The 21,830-nt window shown below is 39.8% G+C and overlaps 1 protein-coding gene across 1 annotated transcript; it reads right to left on the minus strand.

The window, feature by feature from the left end:
• Window positions 1-20,967, minus strand: LOC102205811 (N-terminal EF-hand calcium-binding protein 1-like). Its single transcript, XM_013910798.1, has 12 exons — window positions 20,657-20,967; window positions 15,841-15,865; window positions 10,478-10,586; window positions 9,133-9,158; window positions 8,778-8,875; window positions 4,398-4,656; window positions 4,202-4,281; window positions 3,280-3,333; window positions 3,068-3,180; window positions 2,827-2,904; window positions 2,585-2,676; window positions 1-1,168 (listed from the first exon to the last, which is right to left on the minus strand). Exons 1-12 carry the CDS (start codon window positions 20,771-20,773, stop codon window positions 1,140-1,142), a joined length of 1,080 nt encoding a protein of 359 aa, XP_013766252.1. The 5' UTR covers window positions 20,774-20,967; the 3' UTR covers window positions 1-1,139.
• Between the last annotated feature and the right edge of the window lie 863 nt (window positions 20,968-21,830).

Raw genomic sequence — 21,830 nt, forward strand, 5'->3', positions numbered from 1 at the left:
TCAGCAACATGTCAAACTTTAATTCATGCCGAAAACAAACATAGCATCCACATAACTGTACAATCTACACAAAGGAAATGAGAAACACTTCAAATGAAAGATCCAGCACATTCGTTCCTCACATGATCAAAATGTAACGTACCGAATGTCTGAATATACATTTACCAGTGATTTACAACAACTACCTACAACCTACAGCTTTCAATAATTACTGTACACGGTTCAATACACAGAACAGATCCTGCCTAATTTCTGTACTCAAAATATAAACTTATATTTGTTTGTACTGTACCATTAAACTCTTCAGATTACATACTGCAAATGTAAAATAATGGCTTTTGTTTTATATCTAGAGTACTGCTCCTCGGTGCAGCTCGACGCCTGTTATTTCTATATTTTCAATAAACAATCTACTATAAGTATCAGTTCTTCACAATAAGGTCCATTTTTTTCTAAAGTGCAGGAGTGACACAGATGATCAGATTTCTAGATGCAGACTGTGACTGATAATTAACTATTTAATGGCTTGTCTACACCATAAGCAAAATGAGCGCTTGGTAGCAAAAGCTTTGAGGGAGACAGCAAAGCACGATACCAGAGAGAGAGAACAAAAGGGGAGGTTAACCCTACCACGATGTCTGTTTTCATCTGTACTGAGGGACAGGTGTTGAGCATTGATGGGTAGGATCAGTTATTGGTCATTGTTGACAATTATAGCTACTCTAATATGAAGCTTTGAGTGGAAAAAAAGAAAACTAGCACTGAGAAATAAGACATCATGCAAATATATTCTTTTTTCTCTTTTTTTAATATTTGTTAGTCTATTAAATCAGCAGCAGGAAATGTGCCCGCACTGTGAAATGACCATCAGCACAGATCCTGATCACACAATAAAACATTGCATCGCCTCAGTTCTTTCTTCCCAAGGTTTAGGTTTGTTTCACTGTGGACTGATTTAACTGACCTGCCGTCTTTTTTTGTTAGAACCTTGCAGCATAGCTTTGCTGAACAATCCTGGTCATGCCATTAGGAAAAAGTTAATATCAAATAACGAACAAAAAAAAGAAGAAGAAGACGCGATTGTACAATCGCCTTGTTCTCCTGCTTTCAGGGTGTAGGTTAACAGCAGCTCCGCTCCATCAGTTGTTGTTCATAATCCACCAAGAGGCTGTCAAATCAAGCAATAATTAGACGTCAGTGTTTTATGGCCTCGGCACGAGCTAAACACATAAGCGATGGCAACAGAAAGAGAAGCTTACAATTCATGATCTAATATGGCATGGGGGTAATTTACATATTAAAGCACCAATGATTGGTTTTATTGCCATCGGAGGGCAGCAGAAACAAGCTGCAAACACAATAACAACGTGGCCAACTTGTTAACAAATAATTGGCTGCCAGCACATGCAGAGTAATAATTTGTAGTCCTGTTTCAGTTCGGTTAAGGGTAGCATTGACTCTGTTTTCACCTCTGTTAAACCTGTGCAGGATACAGACAGTGATTATGTGAGATTTCTTTTAAGGAAAACATGGATAAATAAAATAGGAAGTACAATGTTGGATGGTGATCATTATCAGACTTCTTTCAAATACTTCAATACTTAATGAGATACATTGTTGACAAATATTATTACACATGAATTACCTTAACTCTACAATTTCCTTCAAAAAGAAGAATTAAGCTGATGGACAGAAAGCCTGCATTAACTATGTGAACCTAAGTATCAATATTTTTACATAAGTCAGTGCTTATTTTTTAGATTTAAAATTTAACTAAGAATAATTGACGATTAAGAATAATTATCAATTGCTAAGCTTAATTGGTTCATGAATCAGTTCTTAAAATGATTCATTAATGGCTCAGTCACACTAGAGAAAAAACCTGAGGTTTCCCAGTGATTGCACTTCATTTTTTTCATATTTAGAAACTGATTGCAAATACTTGCAGTGGACCGTAGACTGCAGGGTGACAGGGTGACAGCATCAGGTCACCTTGAGGGAGGCCGTCTGTCTCCAAACAACTGCGGCCCAACTTGGACTGACTGCAATCACTCTCAGACAGATTGGCAACGGCTTGCAAATAATTGCTGTCTAGATTTCCAACAAGCTTCCATCAGTCTGAGTCAGTCTGCACCAATAAAAACAACTCATCTTCAACATGCATCTTTGCAATAGGGGACTTGTAGTAGTAGTTAATGTTAATTTCTTTTTAATGTGACATCTGGTTGTGTAGATAGCGACAGACTGAAACAGAACTGCCAATTTATCACAGTTAATCGCTGTATTATCACAAATTGCATGCAACTGTCAAGTCGTTCCCATTCAATTGCAAATTTAATTGCAGACTGACTCTACCTCTTTGCTTTTTTTCCCCACTATCTTGACACAACAAAGTTGCTTTGAAGACAGCAGTTGAGCTAGTCCCTGTCTATAAAGCGACGAAAATCACAAGTTGATTGCAGATGGTTGCAGTAATTTTTAATTCCTCTAATGTGACTGTGCCATAAATAATTCGTGATTTCTGTTTATTAAATGAGCAGCTTTCAATGAGCTGCAATAATCAATTTGTTGTTTTGTTGTGTACCTGGGAGAAGCATGGTCGAGACCATTTCTGGCTCTTCCAGCGAGTCAATAACGCAGCCCTGGAAGGTCTTACTGATGGACGACTGCAGGTAGCTGACAGGAAGAAGGGATGAAAAGGATGAGACTGCCAATTTGCACCCAACAAGGCAGGAACACTTTAAAGTGAGTTTGTGAGCAGCTCAGTGTGCTGATCGAATTTCACTTGAGCACTGAAATTCGCAAAAGACATCCTCGAGTTCCTACCTCATCCAGGAGAGACGGTCCTGCCAAAATTCATACATGATGAAGCATGATCTGTCTGGCAAGTTCTGGACTGACACGCTAGAAATGAAAGGAGACAGAGTGAGAGAGGGAGAGAGAGAGAGAGAAAAGAGGGCAGTGGGGTTATCCCATGTCTGGGGAAATTGAAGCAATTTAAAGCAGCTGCAACAAATCACAGAGAGATCCTGAGGCAAACGGCACAGAGGCAGATAAAAGGACATACTGCAGGTTGTTTGGCTGGATGGTAGTGGCATCTGTGTAGATTTTGAGAGCTTGCTGAAACTGCTCCACGTCTCTCTCCTTCACAGACATTTGTCTCTGGACCAGAAGTATGTTCTAGCGGAAATATTAAAGTGGCATCAGTGTTTTACATGCATATACATATAGTATCTATGTGTATATAGTAAATCTGTATTTGGCACACACTAGACTCACTGATTTATATGTCCCTGCCAATGTGTCTTCTTTGAGAGGTTCAAGATGTGGACTCTGAAAATGGGGTCATAAATATTTCAGTCAGCCACGAGCAGAACGAGAACCAGCAGCAGAAATGGCTCAGCCTCCAGTTACAGCCTGTCACAAACCATTGGCTTCCACAAGGAAGAGATCACCATGTTCATATTAACCCTCCTCCAGCCCTCACTTGTACTAAATTCTTGTCTGCAAACCCAAGATAAGAAAATGAACATGTTAACAGGCTATTTTAACATCCCCGAAGCACTGACATCTGTCCTACCTATATTATCACATGACAATTTAAATTCTAAATGAACTCTCACACCTCCAATCAAAATAATGGCTTCCTATTGCAAACTATAAGTAATTCCAAACCTTTGTACTTAAGCACCATTGGCTGTGAATTTAATCAGTGTTCTCCCTGATTGGAGCCCAACACAGTATATATGTATTCTCAGGCTGATGTATTATGCATGCTTTCCATTGTGGGTGCAGAGTCGCTCGGGTCTGCGCTTTCTACAAACTGACTCCTCTGTCAACAAGTATCTTATGCTTCAAGCAAAATTCTTGATTTGCAAACACACAGTAGGCCTTGAATGGTGTGCTCAACATTTCTATATGTAACAGCTAAGCCTGTGGTGAACTTTGATCCTCCCAAAAGCAGACAAAGCCTTAATGCATCTTACACTCTCTCTACCCAGCTTAGCTTCATACAGTTTATTGTTCTCTTAGGTTCAAAGCAAACCGATAAATCAAGATTTAGTGGAACATTTTATTTGCTTTCCCTCTGAGTTGATTCTGCTGTCAAAAATAAAATGCTAAAAATACACCCATGACACAAGACATCAAGCACATCTTTTGAAAAATGGAAGAAAGTGACAAAAACTTCCTTTACACAAACCTCACACTCCATCTTGTCTATGAGCTGCTCCAGCTGGTTGATCTGGGAGCCCCAGTGGTTGTCTGGCTCCACACTGACCCCTGATACCAGAAACATAACTTCAGCCCAGTCCACGGAGATGATTCAATCTTAATTTTTTAATCAAACTTTATGAGAATGACCTCACGCATCCTATTCCCATTTCCCTGAAAAGTACCTGTGGTGAGCATGCCAGAGTAAGGGTCTGTTGGGGAGAGACACATGTTCTTCTGGATGCGTCGACCAGGCCTTTTGGCCATCCTCTGGATGGGCAGGTCAGCGGGCTTCTTCACTATCCTCCGTCCTGTGCAGCCCTGGTCATGAACAGCCTCCATAGCACAATCCAGCGATGACTGAAGGGACTGCAGCTGGGTGGTGGTTTCCCTCAGCAGGAAGCGTGTCACAAACTGACCCAACACTGACGAGCCCTGATACTCCTTCAAATACAAACGAAGAAAAGGAATCAGCTGTGATAGAAGTGATAGAAGTATCATTTGTGAAACAATTGTTACCGTAGTCCAACAATTTTTTATTTGGTCTGCTCCACTGTTGTAATAGCTGGTTCAGCCAATTCAGTTTTTATCTGAACTGGTAAGCATTGAAAATTGCTTCTTTAACTATAGAATGCAATTTCTAGAGAAACAGCACTGAGCCTGTTTTTCTGCAGGGCGTGGTTTGTGGCTTGCTGCTAAAAAAGTTAGAGGTACACAGTTTGGCCAGAAAAGCTGAAGGGAGAAAGCATCTCAAAAATTGTCCGGCAATTTTATTAGGCCACAGCGCTACCTAATAAAGTGGCCACACATGCACTTAGTAAAAGTGGCAGCAGTGAATGCAAGAAAATAGGCCATAGGTGTACCTAATAAAGTCAGAAGAGGTGTACTTAATAATGTGGCAAAAGGGGTACCCTATAAAGTGGCTGGCCATAATTATCAGGTTAGGCCATAACCTAATAAAAATAGGTTGCCGGGTAAACTATTCGTCTGAGAAAGACTTGAGTCTGTGCTTGAAAACACATGAAATATTTCTACCCATCACAGAGAGACATGATATTCAAAGTCTTATCCAATCACAGTGAGAGACGAGATTTACATTAGCCTGTCAAACGATAATAGACCAACGAAGCAACTCATCAAGTGTCCCTGCAGTGAGTAACCATGGCGATGGCATGAGTCTGAGTAACCAGAGGAATCTGCGTTAATCTGTGCCGAGTTTCACGCAGCACTACTCGATCAATTAGTCCACTCTAACTCTCTCAGTCAGTGGCTCCAAATTTTAGTGGTTACACATTCGCTGAACAAGCAAAAGCTCCCCAGTTTGCAAACCCCTAAAAGATTTGTGTCAGGAAGTGTATCCAGTGTAGAAATCTGCAAATATATGGAGCTACACGCTGTAACGATCGCTTGTGAAAAAGAAGCAGCCAAAAGCAGCGTTTGGGGATTTTTTTTGCAACTATGTTTTTAAATGATTAATAAGCTCTCACCCACCACTGAGCCAGTTTAGTGTGAGAGCTGTGTTTCTATGACAAACCAGATCCGTGCTGAGTAATATGAAAACATCATTTAGCCAACAACAACATATAGTGGGATGTGTTGCTTTGCAGCTATCTCACCAATAATGTAGCCTGGGGCTGATTTTCAGACATCTCTCTGAGCACTGTGAGCTTCAGGGCAGTGTCTGCTGCATTTTAGAAATTTATAAATCTTTTCAAGCTCACTTTTTGAACACAATGACCCTCAACACACTGACCATCGCACTGTGCCGTTTCCAAATTGAGTTCAGGAGAAGTGACAGCGAGACGTGATAAATGTTGGCCAGTCTTGTTCAAATCCCTGTTTCTGTACGCGTGATTTATCGGCAGAAGACGAGCTGTGCTGCACAAGTAACCTCTGTCTTTTTTTTTGTTTTTTCTTTTTGATGAGCAGACAGATGAGCTGCAACGCCACAGTGGATGTGTTCTTTTCACCCCAGGAGATGGTAAAAATGATAAAAATAGCTGTACAATTAGTAATATGTTTGGTGTAGCAATTTATTAAGTAACCCTCGTTGTAGGGAGGGCTGAAAAACGCCTCACCTTTTCAGGGAAAAGAAAGCTTTTTGACCAACTTGAAATATGAAAAATGCATGAGCTATAAGCACGTGTGATGCGAAGAGAAGAGAGATGAAAAGCCAGAAAGCAAGGCTGTGCTGAAGATGAGAGATGTAGAGAGAGAGAAAGCCGAATATCCTCCCGAGTGAATAATAAACCTGGATACTGAAAGAGGAAGAGCAAAAGAAAGAAATGCAGTCATGTGGTTGTGGTGCATTTGCGCGACGTCACGTCAGTTGGACAGCTGCGGGGTTTGTCAGCCTTAGTTACTGTCATCTACACTCCACTACTGCCCAAGCACAGTCATCAGTCACTGCAGAAGCTCCAGTGAAAATAACCTCCTGTAACTGCAGAAAGCAGCCTCATTATAAGTCTGAGTCCACATCCATTTATACTCCACCTGATTCTCATCGTTTGCCAAATACAAAATAAATATTCACCAGTCGGCTTAACATAAAGGGCTACTCGAGATCAGTACAGACTGAGCTAAGCTATCGATTAAGTCTTAGTGGAAGTTCTCTGATGCTGTTCTCCAGTGTGCCCGCCTAACACAACAGGATTACAGCCCTACTTGTCAGGGCAGGACAATTAAATCCCCACTACATCTCTTGCAATATTAAGCGTGCTATTCTGCCCGAGCAGGTCTCAAAATAAGATTTTATAACGCTCTAATTAGCATGCTTCACAGTCCAAGGCTACTGTTTCTGTGAGATACTGTTTCTCTTTATCTGAAGGCAACATTCTACTTTGGGGTAGAAGGATGTGAATGAGCCAATATAATGCCGTACTGGTTGCTAGATATGAAATAATGGTGTTCAAAACAAAAACAATGAAGAAATAATGTGCATTTTAATGCTGCAGCTCACTGATGTGTTTGTAAAAAACCTAAACAGGTGGATGAACACACAGCAAGCATTATAATTCATATTTAACTGTTTCACAGTATCTTTGCCTGTGTGCTCTGTTAATTAGTTAGTTTACAACTCATTGCATGTTTTCATAATTAAATTGATTATTTTAGCCATTTTAAAACTGTCATTTAAGCCATCTGAGCCAATCATGTGTCAAGGATGTTGTTTTTTATTTAAACTTACTGCCCTTCAATTTGTAAAATCCAGGTCACAGTAGCATATGTGATTTGCCTCTGCCATTTCTTTCTTTGCCTCCTCCATATGTGTCTTCTCCGCCTCCAGTATTTCTGCACTTGCTTCAGCATCTTTTCCTGACATTCATTATCTTGATGGTCCATCATATTCTCATTGCAGATCTTTCCTTCCATTCCTCACTTGTCGATTTTCCTATTTCAGATTTTTATTTTGTCGCTTCATTTTTTTGTAGACCGTCTCCTTCCACCTTCTTCTTTTTTATTTATTTAGGCTGTATTTAGTCTTAGCTCCATTCTTCTGCACCACATTTTCTCTCTCTGCTATCTCTTTTCAGAGGTTCTCCTCCTGAGAGCTGCATTTTGCCATCAAAGCCTTTCAGTGAGCCTGGCAGAGAGACGCTCCTTCTCATGCACCAGTTCCTGTATTTTACCGTCCCTATGCCTGAGCTGGTCCTTCACTTCCTTTACCTCCTGCTGGTATTTGCTTGATAGATTTTCTCTGTGTGCCTCCAGCTGTCTGCACAAATAAGTGCACACATTAATATTCCCATCAGCCTCAGCTTTACTTTCTGTTTTATACTAGTTAGACATTTCAGCCATAGTAATATATGTACGGCACCGGCCACTTTATTAGATACGCCGTTCAACTGTTCATTATTGCAAATATTTAACCAGATAATCACATGCATGCAACTCGCTGCATTTAGGCATGCATTCTGATGCAAAGCGAGCATCAAAATGGAGAAAAAGGCGAGTAAAGTGACTTTGATTATAGCATAATTATTGGTGCCAGACAGGCTATTTCAGAAACAGCTGATTTACCTGAGAGCTTGACAGTCACCAGCTCTCAACCCAACAGAGCACCTTTGTGATGTGTTGTAACAGGAAACAAGTATCATGGATTCAGTTCTTTACATCATTAATATTTATATATTCATCTGTGTGGCCATCTTTAATAAGTCCACCAACTCTAATTTGACCATCTGCAAATGAGGTCTAAATGTTGAGGTTGCATGAAAACTGCTTTACTCCCACCTTGCTGGTTAGTTACCCAGGTGGTTTACAACAGCAACAGCTGCCATGTTTATCAAGCCTTGTAAGAGAAAGCATCTTTTAAAGGTCTTTGAGCTCATGTTTGAAAATGTACTGTCAGAGTCACTCACGATGGGAAATATTCACTGCAACAGCACACTGATCGCAAAGACTGTGGCAGCGTTTTAAACTGACAGCTGAGACAGTAACAGGAAAGTTTTAACACATCAAAGGATCGAGGATGCTTATGGATTACTGGAAAGATATTGTGCTGTTTATATGTCTTGGCATGCAAAAATCCACACAGCACAGGGGTGAAAGGAACCATAACCAACCTCTTTAGTTTTATCCATGGCCTTCAGAATGGCCACATTCAGCTTTTCCAGAGCAGACAGGACGTTGACGTATTCTCCCAGGTGTGGAGTGAAGTACTCTGGAATGGGAGAAGACCTGTTACTTATTATAATCTGGTTCGTGTTGGACTAGCACAACACAAGTAGTGCTTTTCACAAGAGGATCAGTATCTGGCAACAAATCAGTCAGCAACACTGATGCACACACATCTTTGAGTTATTGTCACTATCAGACCAACATCAACAGCTAAAAGCATCAAAACTTCCCCCGTTCATGATACACACACATGAATTTTAAAGTAAAGTCGGTAAAATAAAATAAATAAAAGATAGTTACCGGAGAGTTTGTCTATGTCCAGGTTGCTGTGAGGGAGTCACAAAGAGACAAAAGAACCATGTTAATGAAACTTGTCTATCACGCTAAGGCCTCAACTCTTCCTGTCAAAGACCACAAAGACTCTTTTTTAATGGAGTTTGCATGTTTTTCCTATTCGCCTGAGTTCACTCCAGGTACTCTGACTTCTTCCTACATTGTAAAGTATGGTAGGAGCTGATGTTAATTCAAATAGTAGTTGGTCTCATCGTGTGCAAGTCCTTTGATGCGCTGGCATCTTATACATTCTATACATGGAGTTAGCCACCTCTTGCCCAATGCCGGGTGGAGAAGAGATACAACCTCCAAAACTCTAGCTGGATAAGCAGTTACGAGGCTTGGCCTATACTGCAAAGGGGATGATCCCCACTGACTGACTTAAGGTAACTATCTTCTTTCTGTTGTTTCTTCTACTGAGACAGACACATACTCTACAGGAAGCTTTTTGAAGGACCAACTGTTTTTGTTGAATGGTTCTGGTTACCATCTTGGTGAGCAGTTGGAGCTTTGGCACAGAGTGTAAACATGGTGACACCTCACTTAAGATGCTTAGTTTAAAAGCCCTCGGTGTGTGACTCTTACAGTTTGCGCAAAATCACTACTCCTCTTAATCATCTCTTAACCACAGACACGATAAACATACCTGTAGATTCTGACAATCTAAGATAATTAATACTGAACAAAAATAGATTAACTGCCCACTGTTAGTAAATGTTATAAAAACACCAGGAATAAAGCAAAATACTCCTCATATTTATATATAGCTTTCCATAGATTCGCAACTATACTGAAAACAGAAAAAGCTGTTATCTCCTTCAGTCACCTTTCATGAATGGTTATCTGATTGTGTAACCTTATAAAACATTTTGTTTTGTTATAATTTGTTATAAATTTGATAATTTAGCATTTCATTGCGATGCTGTGCAACCCTCTTGCTAACAGTATAGCAATGAGGTTGAGTAGCATAGATTAAACCACCTGAAATGTCTTCACTGTGATTGGTTGGCATATAAGTGATGCCAACAGCACAGAGCTTCCATCACTATTGTTCTGTCAGACACAAAAAAAGGTTTCTTGGGTGTTTTTATACCAACAGGCATTTTACAGGTGAATGTTTATATATCTTACAGACATATCTTTGCTAATGAGCTAATCAAGCAGGCTGCTGCAAGCCCTCTGGCTTTCTCGCAAGAATTAAGGCTTTATGAAATATTAGCATCATATTATTTGAAGCGCAGTATTGACATTTCACTGCCAGGCTACAGATGGCAGCAGAATTGGAGGACATCCAAAAGGAAGATCAGCTTACTCTGTCTGCTGCCTGTCGATGGAGTAATACAGCTCCTGCATCTGCTCATCAGTGAGGATGCCATCGGTGAAATATGACTGGAACTCCTCCAAGTTCAGCTTCCCATCATCTGAAAGGAGAGATGCTTGTGAAAGTTACACCTAGCTGAAGCCTCAGTGTTTCAGCATCTGAATGAAGAGTTTGCCCATAATCGAGTGTAAAGGAACAAAGACACTTTGTCTCTGTGATGCAAACACATTACTGATGAACTCAGAGGTGTTACTGCAAAAAAAATACTTCTGATGAACCACCCTAGTCCTAAATTCTGTCTTGGTTTACTGTAATGTAACCCTAAAAAGATGGTAAAACTTCCCCTTAACCATTGTTACAATAAATCATCATTCTTTTAATACTGATAAGAGCTGGATTCCAACTCTGCAGAGTAATAATAATCTAACTGAGCACCAGATTTTCTGTTCAAAAGTTGACTATTAACACCGTCTGATTTCTTCACTGAAACGAGAGAAGAAAATTGGCAAGCCAATGTACCCGCTGTTTCAAGTTCTGCAACAGTTCATTTCCATCACTCCAGTTTCTGGACAATCATCACATGAGCACAGTTTGTAACCAGTCTGATACCAACATGTTCAGCATCTGATGCCTTGTGCCGCACAGCTTGCAGGGTCCAGACCTAACCAGTAACAAGAGGTAAACGCAGAGCTCACAAACACGCCACCACCAACTTCTTTCTGTAGGCGCTGAAACCTTCAGAGACCCACACGCCAGCCCTTGCTCACAGCCCTGAGCCAGAAGTAAATCATGTCATATTTTGACTTCGCATCAGCTCGCGCTGTGGATAATTCTGGACACGATCCACTTGTGGGAAAGTCCTCCCAGCAAAATGTATCATCACTGAACATTTGTTGCAGTGTGGCTAAATAAACGCCAGCTGGAAGATGAAGCTATTAAAGGAGAAAGAATCGCAGTGAATTTCTCAAACTTTCCCTGTTTAAAAAAAAAAAAAAATCTCCACAAGATGTGGGAGTAAACACAATCTGTTGCACCTCTGACTCACTCTCCAGCCTTCTCCATCGGAGTTGCTTTGGGTTTGAGATTCACACCACATTAAGGCGGCCGAGTGCAGTGCAGTTCAGATGGCGCATTATGCAAGTGCAGCTTTAAAGATCAAAGCGGCAGTGGTATAACGGCTGATCTCCTGCTATCTGCAGTGTTTATCTAGCAAACTAATAGAGTATATTCATGTACTTCATCTACAGGACTCCTGACCTGCGCTCAGTTTCACTATTTAATGGGCAAAAATGAGATCTAAAGATATTAAGTAATTATAACTGATAGCTCTTTTGGTTGTCCCCCCCAAAAAGGATAATAATCAAAGGAAAGGATGGGAGAAAGCACTGGATTGGTGCATCTGGAATAATATTAGTTGATCATATCAGTGACACCTTCAGGTGTTTGATAATTTAAAAAACGACTACAAAATAGACTTTATAATTACAGATATTCTAAATGTACATGCATGCATTTCTCAAACTATAAATACATGCTGTAAATTCAACATAAAAACATAGCAGGCTATGACAGCAGTCTGCATATTTTCCTCCATAACACCCAGGAGCGTGCACAAAATGCACAGCGGTGCATTGCACTAATGCACAACACAAACGTCTTTCTCTGAGGCTGCACACTATGAGAGCAGCCAAATTTCCTCTCAAGAGAATACTGTGAGTTATTTTATTATGAAGCTCGTGCAACACTTTTTCACACCGTTTAGGGTGGATCTATCTCATCATGAACGTGACTTTGTTGTAATGTGTCTTCATTCCACTGTTAGTTAAAGCTGGCTAATGTCACCTCTCAGACAGAGATTTTATTAAAAACTATTCCTGTTTTGCGTCAGTTTATTCCAGGGCTTTTCGACAAACTAATGTCAATAAACACCTCCACAGGGAAATTTAAAGAGCTACTAAGACAGTTGCAAAATCTCACGACAGAGGCAAAGCAGCTCGCTGGCTTTAATGGTCTCACTTCACACTGACTAAAACTGCAGCTCTAACTGCAACCTAAACGACACGATCGCCCCCGTACTGAAGAGCATTTCTTTCCAGGAACACTTCCCTTGAGGAAATCCTGAACCTAAAAGGGCTAAGACTGCAGCACTGCTAAAAGTTCATGAAGCCCATCGGTGCGATTCAGTTGAAAAGCAGAGGTGAGAACAGGCCGGAGATAAAAACATCCTGTATGTGTTGCCTCAAAGAGCAAGTGTATGAATGAAATCGATTACCAATCAGCAGAGGAGTGGAAAAATGAATGCGCAGCAATATTTCCCAAAGTTCATTTCCAACCATGAATGCCAAACAATGCCAACAACAGCGGGTTTATGATATCTTTAGACTATGAATTATTGGTCATTTATTACTAAATAGACAAACTGATAGTTAATTGCAGACCTACTAGTTTATTGAATTTGTTGATAGTGATTTTTGACCACATTTGCATCTCACAAACTGAACAAGATGACAAAGGTGATGTAGCGATACAGCGAGCGCGGCCTCACTTTTGCACATCCCTGCAATTCTGCTGCCCTTGGCACCTCAGATATCAGCCTTTTTCATATTTTTTTTAATCTACAAAATGCATTTGAAACTTGGTTTTGAAATACAAAAAGAACAAATCAACAACAAAAGGAAAAATGAATGAAAAGAAGCGTAGAGAAAAATCCCTGGGTTCAGAATACACCTCATCATATAGAGCACATCTCCATGAGTTGATTTGTTTTTTCATCTCCAGACCTAATTGCTGATTTGTGCTTTTCATGCCTGTTATTGTTTTTTTCCTGGTGATAAAAGTGAATCTCAGCAAACAGCCTGTAGATTAAAAGCATTTAGCATCTACTTCATATTTGTGCAGTTGCATTTTTGGTCTATTAAAAATGTAATTCCTGATTACAATAGCAAAGAGGAGTGTAGTGGGCTGGCAGACAGCCCTCATTAAAATCCACAGTACAAGAAGTATATCATGGCAGCCTACTCAGCACTGATTGGAAGGCGGCACTTTCCTCTTCAGTGCACAGCTCAGTGAGTTTGAGGAAATAAGAGCCAAGCAGAGTTTAGCTGCAAAATGAAGATAACGAACACAAGAATGCTGCAAAGTTTTCGTTCTTTCTACAAAGAGTGTGAGCGCCGGGGCATGTCAGGCTGAAAACACAAACCACGAGGAGCAGACCTGAACCGTCACAAAATGCTGTCACAGCACTGTACATTTTTATGCTCATTAACATCATTTTCTGAAGAAAAAAAAGGCAGAATTTTTGTAGTTGCACTAGCACAGTGAATTTTAATTCATATATTTAAGTGCAGACATTCAGCTTTAATTCAAGGTGTTTAACGGGGTTTTGCATTTACTTTTAAGAATTGCAGTTATTTTTATTCACAGTCCCCTATTTTTGGAGGGTCTAAACTAATTGAACATGCTAATTTTGAATTTAAGGGCTGATTTTATAACTAGGATGAAAAAGCCTCGCAGAGAATGACTGCCTGACTGTCATCACATACCATGGACATCATCAAATGCTGTGTTTCTTCCCTTGACATACTCTGCTAGGTCTGTACTGCAGCAGCCTGTAGTTGCTGCTTGTGTTTGGGTCTCTCTGTATTCATTTTGTATTTGATAACTGAACTGAACTGACTCTGCCTTTGAAGTATATCCCATTTCTTTTTCTTGAGAAACTCTTTGGTTGCTTTTGCAGTATGCTTTTGGGTTGTTATCCTTTTGGACTGTGAAGAGCTGAATGATCAGTTTTACAACATTTGAATGAAGGAATCTGAGGAGAGTATAGCCCTGTACACTTCACAGTTCATCCTGCTACTTCTATCAGCAGCTACATCGTCACTTAACGCCAGTGATCCACTGGCAGTCATTCACACCACACCATAACATTGCCTACACCGTATTTGACAGATGGTGTGGTATGCTTCATGAGCTCTTTCTTTATCATTCTGGTACGAGTTAACCTTGGTTTCTTCTGTCTAAAGATTTTTTTTCCAGAACTGTGCAGGTTTTTCTAGAAGTTTAAGTCTAGTTAGTTACAGTGAAAAGACACTTACGACATTATGTCATGAAACTCCTCCATGAGCCTCTGGACATGGGGGATTGTGCATTAAATTGGCTGCAGTTCCCAAATAATTGATGCATATTTCTTGTTCAACCCCTTGAATAGAAGCTTAAAGTCTGCACTTCACATATTGAATATTTTATTTGTAATTAACTCTGGTAGTGAACAGAAGAACTACAAAAATTAGGTCTCTGTCCAACAAATTATGGACCTTACTGTACGCTCCCACCTTTGCTGCCTTCCAGCTGCTATGCTCTTCACTTATTATCACCTAACACTCAGCCTCAAAGAAGAAAAATCCACCCGCCCTTTATTTCTATTTTCATAACAGACCCAAAGAAAAAAATTCATCTTTTATGTGCCAATTTATAATTCACAAACTGAAGGGCTGTTTTCACATCTCAGTATCTTCACACGAGCTGTGGGGCACCCCGGAAAACCTCTGCTCATGGCGGCACGTTGCATCATTAATCCTGCTCTTACGCAACACGTTCAACGTCCTCCGGAGGGAAGCGATCAGAGTCCGTAGATACTCTACACGCATTAATAACTCAACACTTTTGCATTTTACATTCCATTAAATGAAGATGCAGCGCATGAATACAAAATTGAGAACAGAAACATTTCCCTGTTTGTCAGCTGTGTTTTTCAAGCAACACTAAATTCTCTGCGTTCTCCTAGGAGACATTGATGTAGCAAATTCCCTTTGAAGTAAAGAGGTGAAACTGCATCGCTTTAATCAAGCGAAACAGGGACACGTTTACGCAGAGAAAACATTGAATTCACATTTATTGCAATTCTCAGGTGAGTTTGCACCACTCGAAGTTAAGATGTGTTTTCTACAAAGGAGAGCAGAACCAGCCAAAGCAACAGTTTTTCTATAGTTAGATCATTTGCATATGCATTACCTCACAATATGTGTTATTTATATCCATGACTATCACTGAGATGAGCAGTGGTGCTGGCAATGCACTGATATGAACAATGCCTTTAGGGTGAACTGTAGGAGTTCATCCTGTCAAATCCAATCCCATCACAAAACCAAAAAATAAATAAAAATGCCCTGACCCCAGTTATTCAAATCCTCTGCATCTCACAAGGATGGCGATACAATTAAATGATTAAATGGAAGAATAAGTTCCACCAAGGCCACTGTCTGAACGAAGCCACCAAAGTTACATCCTTCAACAAAATTTTAATTGACTTTTAATTAACCGTTCAATCCAATTAGATTTGCATTTTGCTTACTCACCGTTTTTGTCTGCACGGCGTAAAATCTGCAAGAAAAGAGAAAAGTTGTGATTAGGTGTTAAGGTCCGCAAGCACAATATTTTAACACGGGCAATTGAGATGTGTAGCACTAGGCTGACATTAACCGACACAAGGATTTTTGTATTTTGAAGCCATCCAGTGAGAAGTTAAAGATGTATGAGGCAATTTATTTGTGTGAGATGAAACTTAGCCCATTCTTCTCTTTCTGTATGAGCAGCAAAATGTTTAAGGGGAGATGTAATTTCCTCATTTCAATAACAAAAGAGACACGAAATATCTCAGGAAATGCAATACTGACATTTGTGTGGCGCCCAGAGGAGTTTCAGAGTGAAACCTTTCATGCTTTTTTTTCCTCCGCAGGGGCTGTCATGCTTACAGTTTTGTGAAAAGACTGCAGAAGCAACACTCCTTTATAGTCACTATTTATACCATGAATAGTAATCCTTCTTATCTAAAGCCTTATCATCAATAACACCAAATCTTTTTTTGCTAATCAGTTACCGTGTGTGGATCAATAGAGTCCAGTGTCTGACGGATTAACCGCATCATTACACTGGAGTGGTGAAGCTGCATCCAGCTGTCACTTTTCAAGCACATCGGAGTGTGAAGGCTTCAATACACTCTGCTGACATCGAGCATTTAAACAGAATCCCTCCTCCATTGAAGACACACTGTACTGTGCAAAAGTCCCAAGCGTCACTTCTTTTTTTTTAGCATTGAAATGTGTGCAACCACACATGGAAATACAACATACAAGGAAAACACAGAGTGCAGAGTTCTAATAGCTTGAAAAGCAATATTTGGTATGACCACCATTAATAATAATCAATATACCCTAAACTCTCTTAGACAAGCTTTCTCGTAGCCTTCAGGAATAGATCTCCAGGCTTTGAAAGAGCTGTTTTTAAAATTCAGTCACAGAGCAGATAATCAGTCAGCAGGCAATCTTTGGTACATCCCCGAAAAAGGTCTAGGGGGTGAGGAGAGGTAACATAAAAGTGGAAAGAGGTCAGTTTGAAACGTTTTACTGCTGAGAGGTTAACAGAGGGAAGCATCAAGCATACAGTACTTAGCTTCAGGGAGACCCAAGGCCAACACAACAAACAAAACAGCTCTAACTTAAAGCGAAACTTAGCCAAACAAAAAGACTACACTTCAACTTCCTATCACCCAAGGAAAAACAGGGGAAAAGGGTGGATATTAAAAAAATGGCAGCTCTCCCCTATAAGCTTCCTCCAGGCACTGTAGCAGAAGGTAAACAAAGGTCAAACCAGCTGCAGTTTACAATCGACATCAAGCTAGCCAGCCAGAGTCCTAAGTGTTTCTAACAATCAACAGTTTCAACTGTATGACCATGAAGGGTTTGGACATGGTGTGTGCTGGATAGTTTACGGCAATATCTTGCATTTATTTTGAATCAGACTTAAAATCATGTTTATGTGTGATAAGAGATTTCTGAATTTGAGCAAAAGCAGGCTGTAGATTTGCAATGGCCAGATCATGAGAGGACCCAGCTACATAATAAATTATGTCATCTATATAAAATTGCATAAAATTGTATAAAATATTGTATAAAATTCTGTCTCCCTATGCTCTCTCCTTTTCTCCTCACCCCAATCGGGTATGGCAGCTACTCCCTGAGCATGCTTGTACCAGAGGTTTCTTCCTGCTAAAAGGGAGTTTTTCCTTCCCACTGTCACCAAACGCTTGCTCGTATGGGGGAAGTGTGGTTGTTGGGGTTTCTTTCTAATATTCTAGGATCTTGACCTTACAATATAAGGTGTCTTGAGGGCACTGTTGTTGTGAATGGCTGCAATATAAACAGAGAACTGGACTGAATTGAGTTTTCTGAAGTGGCAGAAACAATATTGATTTTGCAGCTCTGAATATTTAGTGGAGGATATATAGACTCAGAGATGCTTTTTCTTTGTTACACAAAAAAAGTCCAGTAGAACTGTAGGGGTGATAAAAAAGCCTTGCAAATATCTGACTTCCTAGTTATGTGCCGATTTTCAAAACAGTTTTTTTAAAAGAAGGGACGGAGGCAGGCGTTTTAAAGGCTTTCCAGAGATATTTGTGTAAAAATAAATCAGATTTGGCTTTTCTAATGAGTATAATAAAATACATGTATACTTTGTACTAAAAATGTTGCCAATCAGATTGATGGTTTTTGCCAACTTCCAGACTGCATCTGAAGCATTTTCTTTAGATCAAAACCAAAGAAAATGGAACAAAATGCTTATAGATGGAATTAAAAATATGTCCTATGCTAAGCTGTCTGTTATGTGTAGACACAGGACTGGTTCATGCCTTGAGCAGGGTGCCTTTTATATGCTTAAATGAGTCACAGGTCAGTGCTGGGTGACTTAAAAAACAAACAAACTAAATTCCTCTGAAAAATGTTGGGTACAAGGACTGGACTGAAAAACCAGGAGAAATTTTGCTCAACACCACGTTTAAAAAGTTACAAGAAGGTCTGGCTCATTGGCAGGAAAATATTTAAAAATGAGGGATGTCTCAAGACTTTTGCACAGCATGTACACAACAAAAACTGTACTCACGATTCAATCCAGTGACCACATAAGGACAATGCTTGAACCCGACTACAAATCATGCATTTGCATTTATTATTGTTGAGTGTAATACCAACAAAATCATGTTGTTACATTGTGTTTTCATCGATAGGTACACTGTAGTGCCTTACATCAAAACATTAATGTAACAGGGACAAAGCATAATACAGACCTGATGTTCACTAATGATGACATGTCATTAGCTGACTGGCTAAAGGGTTACTTGTGATAAAGCTAAGATGGCATAAGGACTTGAATACAGGTCTGATGAAGTACAAGAGCTAAGATTTACGGCCCTTCTGTGGGAGGCTGGTGGAGTCGATGGTGGTGTTGTTATCCCACAGAGCCAATGAAGACATTCTAAAAGTAGCAGCATGGATGCTACTCAGTTAAAAAAAAATCAGTCACTGCGGTAAGCTGGTAAGTCACAGTGAGTCCTTAATAAACTACAGAGAGCTACATCTTCTTATCTCTATGCCATCCATTACACGGACGGCACTGAAAATAATTATTATATCAAAAAGACTAAAAAAGAGAAAACTTGGGAATGTGAAAGATTGAAGTCTGAGTCTGTTAAACCGAGTCCTTCAGTGTATCTAATTAAATAGACAAATGGTAAAAAACCCAAAAAGCTCCCTGAAACCAAACGGAGCTGTGAAGTGACTGTGCAGAAAATGAAAAGCATATTAAAAGTAACATATTACGCTAATTTCTGACATTTTCTTTTAGCCATGCATTATTAAACCTTCAAAATAATCCGTAGTGGATCTTGATTCTGCACCTCATGACCTCATGATTCAAATGTTTGTCCATGTTAATTATGAACATACATGCCTGGAGTAGTAATCAAGTATATTAACATGGCAGAAAATAAGGAAAAGCTTACAGGATCTCTTACTACAGATGTAAGTGTGTGTAACAGCATTAATTATTTGTGTGGAAGACAGTAAATAAAAAGAGGGGACTCACTGCAGGTCAATGACATGCTATTTGGAGCAGGGATGTATAGAGATCATGACAGTAAACAGAGAAAAGATGCTTTAAAATGAGATCCAACTCTTATTTCCTACAACTAGAATACATGTCATTCATAAGCCTCAACATTAGCAATGCCCACCACTTGACAGCCACCTGGAAACACATCTGGGCACTGATTTGAGCAGTTATTTTAATGCTTAGTCTCAATGAAGTGTAATTTCAAGTGAGCCAAATCTAATCACTAATACTTTTGTTAATGCAAGTTAACACAGGTGTGTGTTAATGCAGGCTTTAACCGCCTTTTCCCCACTGAAAGCTTTACTTCTGCCACTGTCTTAGATTTTCATTTCAGAATTGCTGAGTCCCATGTCTCTGTTATTATCTCTCATACTGGGTTCATTAAAGAAAACGCCTACTTAGAGGTAACGCAGTGCTGGCTCGAGAGAATGGCCGCTAACTGCGTTTAAACCAATTGTGCACTCGCTGCAGTCTGATTTCCCCGTTGCTGGCCAATGATCTGCCTTGAGGAAAGTGAATTTAATTTGCAGCCTGCTGTCAGAAAGTCTAACACTGGGAAATTATGCTGCTAATTCGCTGTCTTCTTATTTGTGGCTAACTACGGAGTCATTGTGGCACAAAACACAAAGCATTTCTTTGTTGGGGCACATTTATGTAGTAGGATATTGTAATTTACAGAGTTAAGAATTAAAAATGTAGGATCTTTTTACTTGTGAAAGGCATTTTTATTATTATTTTCAGAGTGAGGGGAAAATCATATCATGCAGTAATAACATATTTGATCTAGTGCATGACCCTTAATATTTTGTTAGAAATTTGAAATAAAAAGGCTGCACTGCATTTCTTAGCAGGTAAAAGGTCAGTCCCATCAAAGAAAATATGTCAGATTGCTTCGTCCGGGATACCTGTGTTTTGTAATTGACGCAATGATGTGCATGCATTCACCTTTCTTACATAATAGTGCTGCTGCCAAACTCACACGTGAATAGTAGACTGGCATTAACTCAGTATGAACCAAAGAGAAGAATGAAGAACAGTGGATTACTCATCCTGCGCTTTTGTTAAACGACCCCCAGAAGGTGGACACGAGCAGAACACGTTCAAATGCAATCACACACAAGACTACTGAGAAAAATACGTTTTAAAAAAAGATGTATTATTAAGAAATGACATATGTGTTTCTTTAAAAAAAAATCTTCCAAATATAAAAACACACTATGTACTTACATCCTGAAATAATGAGATCCCTTGATTGTGCTTGTGGTCAAGCTCCTGCCGCTTTCTCAAGTGTTCGTGCTTGGCAGACTGAAGACACATGGTAATGAGCTCTGTGCAGGCCAGCATCTTGCTGCTTCCCTTCAAAATTTGATGCTTTTTCGTCTTCTTCTTGTTGATGTCTTATGGAGAGGTTGCCCTTGCCAGGGAGGATGATGATGCTGGTCCTGTGATCCAGTCAGGGATGAGCTAAACCCTGCCTGCTGCCCTCTGCCTGCAGCCCGCCGCCTGCGCGTCTACGGCAGCAGAAAAACTCCGCCTCTACACGACCCCGAAGCAGCGATTCATAAAAGTCCGAGGAATGCATCATCTCCACCTGCTGGTGAGAGTGCACAGACGCTGTCACGTGATCGGGTAATTATAAGCTGGCTGAAGGAGGATAAAGAGAGAGAGAGAGAGAAAAAAAAAGGAGCTCCTGATATATTGATTTATTACTCGCACTGTGATCAGTGATGCGTTTAAGAGAAGTGAAGAAGAGAGTCCAGGCTAGGGTTGCCAACTCCCTGAAAAATAAATAAGGGACACCTCGTGGCCAGGGCCGGGCAACCCAGTTGTCTTCACCCTTCCCAGTGTGGTGAATTTTCTAGCTCTTTTTTTGTGTGTGAAATTATTTTTTTAACCCTTTGACTTGAATTTGATTTAAGTAGATGTGTATTCTTTGTGATATGAACACATGTGAAACAAATGATCATTTAGCCATTTATTTTTAGCTCAAAATGACAACATTAACACATAAAACAGGTCTCTTTCTTAAACAGAAGCCTGTCATGCTTAACTTTTGAGAATATAAGTAAATCTTTCTTTAAAAGAACTCTGTCCTGCTTAACTTAAAATAATAGAAAACAATAGAAAGAAAAACATTCTTGTAACAGTGCACATTTAGTGCATTTAGTACAATTGGCTTCAGCTGAGGTATTATTTCAGCTTTTCTAATGCTAATCAGCTGCTCCTGTTCGTAAACCCGCTTGTTCCCATGATTACGCATCATAACTCATCATCATTATTCATCTATGTATTACTTTTATGTATTAGTCATCTATTTGTTGTAATCATCTATCCTTGCAGTTGTTCATTACACAAAATAAGTTATATTATCACACTTCTGGCCACATAGCGCTGATATTCA

The sequence above is a fragment of the Pundamilia nyererei genome, unplaced genomic scaffold, assembly GCF_000239375.1.
Source record: "Pundamilia nyererei isolate P.nyererei 1_Seehausen unplaced genomic scaffold, PunNye1.0 scaffold00049, whole genome shotgun sequence".
Classification (NCBI taxonomy): Eukaryota; Metazoa; Chordata; class Actinopteri; order Cichliformes; family Cichlidae; genus Pundamilia; species Pundamilia nyererei.